At 46.5% G+C, this 12,200-nt stretch overlaps 2 protein-coding genes across 3 annotated transcripts in view; one reads left to right on the forward strand and one right to left on the reverse strand.

Moving 5' to 3' along the window:
- Positions 1–12,200, forward strand: part of pigk (phosphatidylinositol glycan anchor biosynthesis, class K) — an 82,696-nt gene that overhangs the window by 67,439 nt on the left and 3,057 nt on the right. The window lies entirely within an intron of this gene.
- The window catches only part of st6galnac3 (ST6 (alpha-N-acetyl-neuraminyl-2,3-beta-galactosyl-1,3)-N-acetylgalactosaminide alpha-2,6-sialyltransferase 3), a 36,348-nt gene that overhangs the window by 3,916 nt on the left and 20,232 nt on the right, over positions 1–12,200 (reverse strand). For both annotated transcript variants that reach the window (XM_053882367.1, XM_053882368.1), the window contains exon 4: positions 1,139–1,246. In XM_053882367.1, the coding sequence (XP_053738342.1) occupies positions 1,139–1,246 (108 nt within the window). The remainder of the gene's footprint in view (positions 1–1,138; positions 1,247–12,200) is intronic.

Below are 12,200 nucleotides of genomic sequence, written 5' to 3' on the forward strand. Positions count from 1 at the left end.
GTCCGCAACCTTATTTCTCTAAGATCGGATCTAAGCTCAGCGCAGTTTTCACGATGGGGTCACCTACTCTTGGAACTGTAAAGTTTGTTGCTGATTCCACATCGCGAGAAAGGAACAATTTGGCAAGCTTTTATGGTGACAGGTTTTAGTTAGACCTCATGAGCTGAAGTGATATGAATAGTGACGTCATCCAGTTAGCTGTTAGCATTGGCACAGGTTACGGCCCACAGTTGCCTCAGAGAAGCTGGATATGTTTGTCAAACATAATGAACTGAACTTTTTAGCCTTGAAACATGGTTGTATTCATTGGGATACACACAAAGCAAAATGGCAACGGTCAGCTGCGCCCAACTAACTTCTCCTCGTCTGACCTTCACAAACATCTGCCTTTGAGTTTGGTAGCCAGTTGAAGTATTTGTGGAGAAAACTGAAGCTCAGTTCAAGAACAGAAGAGCCGAGCTTCAGATGTCAGAATTATAACACGGGCTCTTTTTCTTTTCTGGAGCAGAAATGGTGGTGTCAACATCCACGTGGGATCGACTGTTCAAAAACATGCTCCTGCATCTTGACAGGGGTCGACGTCAATCTGTTGAAACGTAATCTTGGATAAACATGGGATCTGTTTACCTCATGAGCGTGTGGGGTTAATGTCAGATTAAACGTGTGCGGTAAACAAAACCGTGAACCGCTGGAATCCCGCTAAACTGTCGCGCTGTGGCGTGTGCCTTTTGGCTGCTTTGCCGAACCCCTGCCGCGCCGGCTCAACATGGCGGGGATAAAAAGCTGGATTTTCACCGCGCATTAGTTAAATGTGTTTGATTTTAGGGGATTGAGAGAGCTCGGGTTGGGAAGGGGAGGGGGGGCAGCACAGCGTGAGCGCAGGGAGGAGGTGGGGTCGACCTCCATCAGGGCTGAGATGACTAGAGATGGAGCAGCGAAGCCTCCAGCAGCAGCATGTTTGTCATCGCTCCTCTGGCCTCGCAGCCAGACAGCAATCGCTCAGCGGGTGCAGGCGGGACGAAACACAAATACAAGTTTGAGCTGAGGAGAAATTGGGTGCAGTCGCCGCGTCTCCCAAGGGTAATGGGGTTGGCGCACCCCAGCGTCAGCTCATTAAAGCGGCGGTGTGTGGTCTCACTTGCAGTAGGTGTCGTTGATCATCCCGTAGATGTGGATCTCCTTGCACATGTCCATGGCCAGGATGAGCGTGAACCAGCCGGTGCTGAGGTACGAGCCCGACTGGATCCTGGAACACACAAACAAAACGTTTCCGCTCAGCTGTGTGTGGCACCTTAAAGTTGTAGTGTCACATCCTTCCCGTCCTGCACTTCAAAGAGACCCCCGAAACCCCGCCGTTTCATTTCCTCAACGCTGAGTCGGCAATTCTTTTAAGGAAAGCGAGAGCATGATTGTTTATTATATCACAGAGAGACGTTGTTGGCTGTTTTGGGAGCGACAGTTTGAAAGTGTGTCACTGAAGCTCAGCCAGTTGTTTGATCTTCACCGACTGTGTACCAAACGTGTCCTCGAATCCCTGCTTCCCCTGATGCATCATTTAAGTGAAGGCTCTCGATGCAGCCGGGACAAACATGCTGACTGCTTGAGAACCAAAGTACAATACTGCCACCTACGGGAGAAACGTAGTGCTTTCGGAATCGAATAATAGGTCAAGACAAACGTTGTGTTCAACTTGTCCCATGTGTTTTCGGAACATTAGCGCCGACACGTTGCCCAGTTCCCACATATATCGCTGACTCTGGAGGGATACGATATACGTCTCCAAGGCTACGAGCGATCACATTTCCGATGTGAACATCCAAGTCAAAGTGGAATGCTCTTGTAGTTCATGTTTACTACGTCGGATAGGAACATATATTTGACCAGATGGGACCAAATATTATTCCCGGCAAGTAGAGTTGCAGAATCAAACACTGGACTTCTTCGGTTTAAGAACGACGCAGCAGAGTTCATTAATCCAAGCCATCTTCAAACCTGCTAATGCTAGCTAGCATGACGCTAAAAACGCGCTTCTCTTTACAGAGTCAGTCACAGGAACTTCATGCACTAGGACTGTGACTCAGGGCTACATGAAGAGGCTCAGCCTGAAGTGTGAGCACCGTTTTCCTCTTACACAGAAACTCTGAGTACCATTGGTAAACGCACCGTAAAACTGCCCTCTGCGTCGAAATGGCTTCATTTTCGCGACGGCATCATACTTCCCGCGCTCTGATTGTGTCGGATTATTTCATTAGCAGGAGCCGCATGTGGTCTTGGTTTCGCCAATCTCCCCAATTAACTGGAGAAAAATCGATTCCAACACGCAGAGCTCGGGAGGCGTTGCACAGCGTCGCCCTCTTTCTCCGGCAATAAAGGCTTCATTTAGCTCCTCTCCATCCATCCAACATCTTGTTTGCATAAGGGCGACTCATCTGACGAAAACATCCGCGAGTGACCTCTTGTGCTCTCCTGATGCTGGTGCTACGTGGAGACGTGGAGTTTTGCTTCACATGCGTGTGATGGACTTCGATCTGATGCATGAATTGTTAATGAAGTTTTAATGAGCCAGTGCAGTCAGGAGCATGAAAACAAACACAGCAGGTGTTGGACTGTGTTGATGTTGTTCTCCAAGCAGAGACCAAGTGACATGGGGTCGGGATAAGGAGCTGCCTGAGGCAATGGTTCTCCTTTGGAATCAGGCAACCACATGATCGTGCAGTGTCAGGTGGAACATCTCCAACAAACTGTTGCGATACAATACGGGGTTTGCGTTTCGACAGGCTCTTTCCATGCAACATCTGTCGCACCATCTGAACCCAGGCAACAATTTTAGCGAGAGGGAAAATTCTTCAAGAAGAAGTTGTTATGGTGCTAAAAAGAACCCTGGACTAGAACCGATTCGTCACCTGTGAGTCATGAGAATAGAGTGAACTGTGAGTCACACATTCTCACTTTGATTCAAGACATGTTCTGAGAGTTTTTCCGCAGAGTAGTGAGCCCCCTGGTGGTCGCAAAAATCTCTGACCTACATAAAACAGCGTGACAAAATCGAAGGACTCTTGGCTATTAAATAGACACAGTGAGAGCCGTTCCACTCTGCAGAACATTAGTGGGAGCACCAGGAGTTGAATGCTGTTTTCTTTAAAACAATCATGAGTGTGGCGTTACATTATTCAGCAGCTGTTTTCTTCTTGCAGAAAACTGCGATGATGCTCCTGGTCCGGGTGACTTGTTATTATTCATCGATTTCTCCACACGGGAGGTTGTGAGTCAATGACTTCCCCGTCAGGCCTCGTTGATGAGCAAGGCATCACGTGCGAGGCAGTCTTGAGTCAAAGCTGTGACAAAATCTCTTTATTTATTCATTATTTTACACATAAGCACGATTTGTTTTGATGATGGCGGGACGCAGCACTCGTGCGTGCGCTCGGGCGTTTCATAATTCTGCCGGGGGCCGACACAGGCGTGACGGTCACAATTATGAAAAGGACCGCTTCCTGGCTTTTGTTTCTTTTGTGCGACTGTGTCAAAGCTATTAATAACCGCCGACAAGGACATAAGTGTTTAGCACCGTGCACTGCTGTGCCTCAGCAGAGACTCTTTTATTACCATCCTGCCGCCTTCTGTCGGCGGTTCAGACGCTCTTTAAGTAAAACCCAGGGCAGAAGAGGGTGGCTGGGAGTCAGTCATCACCGCGAGTGTGTTGATCTGACGTCCAAGCAAAGTTAGCAAGCAACCGCTGACCTTATATTAGCATATGTGGCTCACCATTTTCACAGCTCTCCTGGATTCGCATGTTGCTATAATTTGTCCTGTTAGCGGCGTCTTGCTTTGCCGACAGTTTCATTAAAGCAGGAACCCAAAACTTATATGGCTAACAGGATCTCCAGCGTAGTGTAAAATTCACAGCAGCTATACTTGTGAGAAAATATCCGGCGGTAGCAGCGGATTCCATCCCCGCCGCGTGTCGCCCTCCCCGGAAGCTTTTCATTCTCCAGCAGGGTCACGAGTCCTTGGACGAGTTTGTGATAAAGTCTGTGCTATTCATGGCGGATAAAAGTGAATTCCTACGTAACGGGCAGCACTTGCTCCATCAAGGTCTGCTGGGTTTCCAGTTAATGTTGAGAAGCTCTTTTGTGCAGCTCTTTTGGGCAGAGCTTCTGCAGGAACCCAGATTTTTCTCTTTTCACTTGCTGGCCTTGACTCACATAACCGGATTTTTCCAAACTGTTGTGCCGCGGCGGAGCCTCAGTCGATAATTATTGCCTTCCACAAGCAGTTTATTGAGAGTATCGAGTCTTTCGCTTTACGATTGGTGACTAATTTGGGAGGCCTGGGAGATAAAGCACTGGAAGGATCAGACCGTTAGAAAGCAGATCATTAAGACCAGAACACGTGGACGTAAAAGACTTTTGTATCACATTAAACAGCGGAGAGATTTGTGTCTGACGTGGAACACAGTCGGGAGTGTTTTAGTGCAGGGTGGAGTTACGGCTGGTCGCAGGCTGTTAGAGAAGCACCAACTCATCTAATTGATATCGGAACATTGACTCATGAGTCACATCAGCCTTATCAACTGAGAGACTCACCATGTGTTTATCTGAAGCGACGCACAATAAATGCAGCGCCACAGCGGTTAGCTCGCAGGGATTAGTGCTACACATCACAGGCTTGTATCTGAACACTCGAGGGTACATGTGTGTACACACTGACTACTATGGAGGTTGTCGAGAGGCCATTTTGAGCCACTTGTGAAACATCCCTGGACCTTGGTATGAGGCGGCGAGGAAAGACAGGCACTTCACCAAGACAGTTGTTGCACCTGTGAAGCTCCTGTGTTCACGTGTGTGCTGAGACAGAAGTAACCAGGCTCAGCTTGACATTTCCGCGACGGCGTGCGCCCAAGTCGTCACGTGGGTGGGGTTTCATACCCCATCGCGACTTGAATGTGACACAGTTTGGTGCCACTTCACCTCTTCAAATGTCAGAGCTGAGTCACGAGGACGTCGCCCTGCGCTCGCTGGGATCAAAACCTTTGTTCCTTTTTAGCAGCGTTTCACTTGAAGAGTCCACTGAAGGAGAGAATTGAAGGTTTCTGTGGCGGTGAAAAACGGAGCAGGGAAATTACTGAATAAAGCCAGATAGCTGGAAATATATCTAAATAAAACATGGCCGCTGGAGCAGGACGGAAATTCACTGAGAATATTGAACTAGATACAAAATCCTTGAGGGCCTAAAATCCAATATGGAGCGCCGCGCTACAAATGACTTATCTATGAGAACCTGCGAAACGCACATTTGGAATAAATGTTTCTTTTGGGAGTTTTGTGGAGGGAAGTGCAATAACAGATAAGTGAGGTGAAAAGATCCGAGTGTCGCTGCGCCGGCAGACCGAGTCACCATTCACTCCAGACTGGTTCCAGATGTTAATCTGGTTTTTGGAAATGACTTGAGGGACTTCCGTTCCTCGGACTCATCCCCAACTGGGAGTGAGAATCGGTTTCCAAACTTCTGGTTTGTCAGAGAAACGTGATCTGAAAGTTGAGGTCGGCCGATGGTGAGTTGTAACGTTGCAGCAGGGGAACATCTACTCCGTTCTTCCACGCCACCAACAAAGGCAGGAACACCGTCTGTGTCGCTGAGCAAACTTTATATTTCCCAATCTGTCCCATTGTTTTCCTTTCTGGAGGCTAAATCTGGTCGTCTTCCTTCACCAGACACTAGCGCCCTTCAAATGTCCTTCCCTCCACATAAATACTGGAAGTTTGGTTGGCAGTGATCATCTCTAGTCCTCATCTTAGTTTCAACACATGGCTCTTTACTAGTAAACGCCATGGCAGGCCGTCTTCCCACGGCTCCTCGTACCGAAAACACTCCTCCTTCCAACTCTTCTCCGCCTCAGCCAATGGCTTCTTCAGTTCTTCCACTAGTTTTGCACTTGTTCTTGGAAACGTAAAGGTCTGTGCTATTGTTTGTGGTTGGATTTTATTTTGAAGGTCTTTACCCGGAAACAATGTTGTTCAGTTCCTTGATATTGTATGAAGAAGAAAGTTTGTTTCCAGCCTTTTTTTGTGATTTTTTTTTTTTTTAGTCTGGATATTCCGAAAAACAAAGAACTGCTGCCGATGAGCCAAGTTTGCCGTTGAGACAAAAGTGGTTCGGTTGTTTATATTTTACAATGTATTGCTGTGACAATTGACTTTTTCTTTGACTCAACTAGGCCTGTGCCTTTTTTATATATATATATATATATATATATATATATAATTTTATTCTCTTATCGATTGACCGCCAAGGCCAAACTAAAACTATTTAATGTGTCTATCTAGGCAATAAACATCAGTAAAAGATGCTGACGGCTCCAGCCTTCAGTCGACGGTGAACACGTCCAATTCCAATCTTTGTATTTTCTGCCCCTATTTTGTCCTTTTCCCTCCCTATCTTTCTTCTGTGACTCTCTCCTGTTGGCTTTTTAGCTGCCCCATCTCTGACCTTCTCATTCTGGGGTCTCCAAACCTCCGATTTTCTCTGTGATAAGTCTGGCTTTGCTCCAGGCCAGTGTCCGTCGCGCCGACACGGTTCATTTCTCGAGCTTCTTCAACATGACTAGGACGACTCAGGATTCTCTCCTCTGCTGCTTCCGCTCCTTAGTGTCTCCTGCAGCCTCTTCTACACAATTCTGAAGTCGCTTCAACGCTGGCGGAGAAAACAACGCAGTTATCACATGTCATCGTAATCGTGTCTGCGCTGTTCTGTGTTACAACATATGTTTCATCTCGGCGTCTCCGGGGCACGCGAGCAGTGATTGCATCAACCCGCGCTCTGATATCTCAATATCTTTGTTATAATTCATGAGTCGGAGCTCGGCGCCGTCTCACTGCGATTATTAACCACCCGCTTCAAAGCAAATCTGCTAAACACCACCATCACCGCGTCTGTACGTGGACATGGTGTTGCAGCACTGGTTCATGAGACGGATGGGAGACGCGGGGTGTTGGCGCAGGATTTCGTCATGGCTACGCCTCTCACTGACACTGCCATGTTTCCACTCTGGGCTGATGTTTTGCTTGCCATCACTTGAAACTTCACTTGAGAACATATTAATAGTTTGTAGCTACAAATGTAAATGTGACAGCGTGAGTCTTTTGGCTCAGCTCTTTCCTCCTGCAGCTGCTATTCTGACAGATTCTCACCTCTAATTTAGCCGCACATTTCCCACTAAACGCTGTCGCTGCCAAGAGATAACAAACCCCTGCCAAACTTCAAAGACAATTTCTTTCATGTGTCGGCTAAAAATAAAAAAAGCCTGCGCGCCGATGCTTCACAGCGATTAAATAACCTCGTCTCATTAAAGCACACAAAGCCAGATTAGTCGCCGAGCAGTAAATCAGAGCGCCACACACGCCACGCGTGTTTTCTCTTACATTTTCAGGCGTTTAGCCGACGAGCTAATCCCGGCTGGTGTTGAGTGTCGGCTTTTGTTTTAAGGATGAGAGTGTTTCAAGTGTTCTGCTCTGTTTTTCTGGCCGTCTGCGAGTTATAAGATAGTGTGTGTGTGTGTGTGTGTGTGTGTGTGTGTGGCTGGCTGCAACAGCAGGAGCGTTATGTTGAATCTGAAAAACTCGTGAGATTAGCATGAAAGCAAAAATGAATTCAAACATCAAAGGCGACGTGATTGGACGCTAAAGCTGTCAGTGAACGGTCACAGATGAAAACAGACCTCAACACTCGCAATCCAAAAGTAGCGCTACGCAAAGTGGAATCTGCCGTCACCAACGGCAAAGCACCAAAATACCTGCGAAAATATACAGCAAAATACTCCACTGTGACTTAAGATGCGCAAGTTGAAAACAGTCGATGAAAGGGAAAAAAAGTTTAGTGAAAGTTTTGTGAATGAATACGATGGAGAGTGTGATACACCGTCCTTCCACTAGGGAGGGAGCTGAAGAGCGGCAAATGAAGCTGAATATTATCATGCAAAGAATTAAATTTAAGTATATGAAAATAAAACAAACATTACCTACCGAATACTGCACAGATTTATATGTATAAAAATCGATTTATGTGGGGACAAAATCTAATAAAAAATAAAAAATTAAGCAATAAAATCTGACAAAAATATTGCAATAATAACAATATTATTAATGATAATAATAATAAACAAAGTGTACCTTTCAAAAACCGTTGAAAATTCAAAATAGAAATGAACTGGAACATATCTCCCGCAAAAACAAACACATGACAAAAAGAAGTGGAAATTAAAACGTGTCATGTCAAATAAAAGTTTTAACAGAATCAAATTTAGGGTGAAAAAGTCCCAAAGCTCCGGCCCATGTTCCAGTGAGGCGCCTCCTTCCCAGCGGACCACACGCACCTGCTGGGTCCGAAAACTAATAAGATCCTTCCTAACAGGATTAGAGACAAACAAAACATTATGTGTGCGCTAGCCGACTGCTAAATGTGCCGCGTCGTCATGGAAACAGGCGGCAGAATTACCGACACCCACCAGTCACCTGTCGGAAGCCATCAGTGCTGCTTTTCTCTGGGACTGAGAGAGAAACGTGACTGACAGGTGGGAAATATAATGAAGAGGAAAGACAAAAGCAATTTCGGCTGCACAGAGTGAAGCTTCGCTTTTTAATGATCAGTGGAGCTTCCTGGGGTTGATGCGCTTCAGTTCAGGGAACCGTGGAGTCTCTTGCCCACCACAAGAGCGGAACGTTGGCCGAGACATTCTCGCGCCAGAGTGAAGGAGGCACTTCCTCTTCTCAACCGAGTGTCTCACACTCTATAACTAAACTATAAAAGACCCAAAACAGCCCACTCAGCTTCTCTACTTCAAAACAAAAACAACACTTTAACAAACATTCAAATTCTAACAAACAAAATGTGAAAATATTGATGAAAAAAAAATGTCATTAAAAAAAAGAATTACTAAAAAGTACAGTCTAGGTGCAAACTGTAACAAAATTTGAAATTAAAAAAAAAACAAAATGTAATTTTAAAATATTTGAAGTAGTATCAGTAGTAAATAGATAAATGATGAAAATAAATAATAATTCACCAAAAGACACATACAAAACATAGGTATTTAAATTTAAAGGCACAAATCAAAATAATAAAAATGTATTTTTTTAAAGAAAAAAATCTATGCTGAATGGACAAAAAAAATGAATCGTAATATCCAGATAAACTCAAAAATAGTAAGACAAACACACAGTACACTGACAGAACCCAAATGCTCGGCCTGCCACTGGCATCAGGACCGTCTCAGTAAGTGAAACTCGCTCCACTCAGATCACAAGTCGAATCATTTCCACTCTTCTGACTCCAGCTGCCCGTCAGCTCTGGTCCGCCGGGGGATTTTGAACTCTGATTTACTCCCAAATTAACTGGAGTGTTTAATAACATCAATAATGCAGGCGGCTGGTGTGTTTGAATATTTAATATTCAAGTGAGTGAATCGCTCCTCTGGAGCCGCAGCTCCAGTCAGACTTGACAGCTGACTCGCATCTGAACCGGAAAAGCCGCCGTGTTTTGACTGGTCTTTGCGTTCGGCTTTGGAAATATCGACCTCTTTCGGGAACAGCTCCTCAAAGCGTGTCAAACAGTTTGGCTAACATTAGCAGCTGTGCTTTCATTTCCAGAATAATCCCGGGAATATCAGCCGTTTGACTCTGTGCTGTCATGTGACTGAAGAATCACTGAACTGACAGAAGAATCGCTTCACTTCCACAGTAAAACAACAGTCTTCCTGCTGCTTCAAGAGTCAATTTCAAGAGTTTCATTCAGAGTCACTCTGCCGTAGGTTCCGCTCCCTCTTCCAGTTGTCTTTCACTCTCTAGACTCCTGCTTCCCTCCGACACTGTGTGGGAGGAAACAGGAGCTCGCGCTGACTCGTTTGGGGCGAGTGCAGCGGCAGAAACGAGACCTTGACAATTTTACAGGCAGATTTAATGCGGCTGCCAGGAAGTGATTGCTTCTTTCAGAGAGCCGAGCCGCCGTAATCTGAAGTGACGGGTTCGCATCCAATTTAGGGAGCGGACGTATAACAGAACGTCGCTGACAAGATGCATTACAGCCGAGTCGGCAGCCGCGTCTCCGCCGCTTCATCTCTGGACACCGATAAGACCAACCCGCAGCCCAAATATGCCCGTTCTGCCGAGTCAGCAGATGGAGAGATTTGACTGAGTGAAGGTTTTTAAGGAGCAGGGACGAGAGGACTGGGGACGGAGCAGGACCAGGAGACACCGCGGTCATGAGAGACACCAGGACCATAAGATGGAGGGACTGAGGAGAGGACGCAGAGACAAGAGGTGAGTCGACCATCTGACCCGGGAACAGAAAGATGGAGGGACAGATGAGAGGACAGAGGGATAAGGAGCCTGGCAGATGATGAGAGACAAGAGAGCAGAGGGGGGTGAGTGCGTAGTAGGGACGGGAGATATGGACCAAAAAAAAAGTTATCACAATAAATGTTGTGTTGTGTTTCTGCGATAATTACCAGGATAAATCCATGTTCATTCTATTCCATGTGTTGGACACCACAGTCTCTCTTGAAACTGTTTTAATGCTGTTGATGTCTCAATAGAACAGTGAACTAAGTGCAGAGATGAGAAACTCAATGTTTCAGGTCTCTGGTAGAAGCCGCTGGTGTCTGACAGGCAGCTCTGCCAGCTTTATTTAGGGGTTAAATGGAGCCGTCTGTCTGCTGTATCTCATGTCTCTGAACAGTTGACTTGAACTATGGAGCAGTCTGGACACATTTCCTTCTTATTGAAGATTTCACTCATACTTTGAGGCTTTAGAATTTGTTGACGATCCCTAACTGATGGCTCGTAGCATTAGCGCTGCCTGTGAGAGTGTGTCAGGCATCAGTGAACCCGAATGGGGACGTCCAATATCCAACTGTTTTCACCGGGGTGAAACAAAGAAATGAGGACTGAGAGAGGAGAGCAATGAGGTGGCTGAGCAGACGGACGTGTGGACAGAGAAGAAAGGGGTACGACCCAAAGACCAGGGACTTGAAGATGCAGCGAAGGGTGCGATTTGAAGGCCGAGAAATGCTGAGAGGATTGGGACACTAGAAGACTACGGGTGCACGAGGTGGCCTGAGAAGACAGAGGGAGGAGGAGGAGACCTGAGCAAGTTTCTGCTCTCAGTAAATGTTCAAGGATCAGCGTGAAATGTGGAGAGAGCAGGTTATCAGCCGCTTCAAAGTCAGCACCTGCTCTCGCTGAAATGTCAAGAGAGGAAGAGGAGGAGAGGAAGATGGGGAAAGGTGGCCGTAAACTTCCTCCACTCAGGCGCTCCGATTCGTGACACTTGAGTTTCATTCGGAGAAAAGTGAGTCTCTGCAGGATCATGTGATCTTACAATGAAGCTCCTCGCCTGGACGCTGCATATCTTAAAACGCATTTCCTATTCATAACCATAAATATGCAAACACACTGCCGCGGCGTTGCGTTTCCGCCAGTCGTTGCTCTCCAGCCGGAGCCGGAGTGATAAATCACAGAGGAGCGTGCTTCCTCCTGACGCAGGTGTGTGCGTCCGACACCTTTCTGCTTAGCAGGGTTTATTCGATTGGTGCAATGAATCACAGGCAGAATGTGTTTAGTGCCGCTGAAGCTGCCGGCTAACTATGGTGTCCGGCTGGATTACTGTCCCTCAGCTGGAGCAGGGACTTGCCACAGAGAAGCCTCTCTGGAGCTCCATTCCTCTGAGAGGACGTGGCCTCCAGGTCCACCCCGACACTCGAGACTCTGAGATCTTATGAGCCACAACTCTGACTCATCTTAACTCATTCATCGAATTTTGAGTCTGATGGTTAATAACACTTTTCCATGAGTCACAGTTGGTCAGTGAGTTGTTCTCTTTAGCGGTTCATTGGGGTCAAAAGTTCTTCCCCCGTGTGTACCGCTTCGCTGTTGGTGAGTTGTTCGTGTGCATTAACTCTTCGGTGTTCCATCACTTTTGGGTTGTAGCAAGTCACTTTTTCGTGTTGTGGTTGACTGGTCTGCGAAGTTTGTAAATCAGGCTGATACTAAACTTCATAACGACGTGAGTCAGTGAAAGGGCTCATCTGTGACTCCCAGGTTCAGACGTGTCTCGGCTGAATGAGCGTGTGAGCCCTGTTGTTTACTACGTTCCAGTTTGTATGATTCAGCCGAGGTCAGCAGGGTGGACTGAGATTTGAAAGAGAA

Source organism: Synchiropus splendidus, chromosome 13, assembly GCF_027744825.2.
Source record: "Synchiropus splendidus isolate RoL2022-P1 chromosome 13, RoL_Sspl_1.0, whole genome shotgun sequence".
Lineage (NCBI taxonomy): Eukaryota > Metazoa > Chordata > Actinopteri > Syngnathiformes > Callionymidae > Synchiropus > Synchiropus splendidus.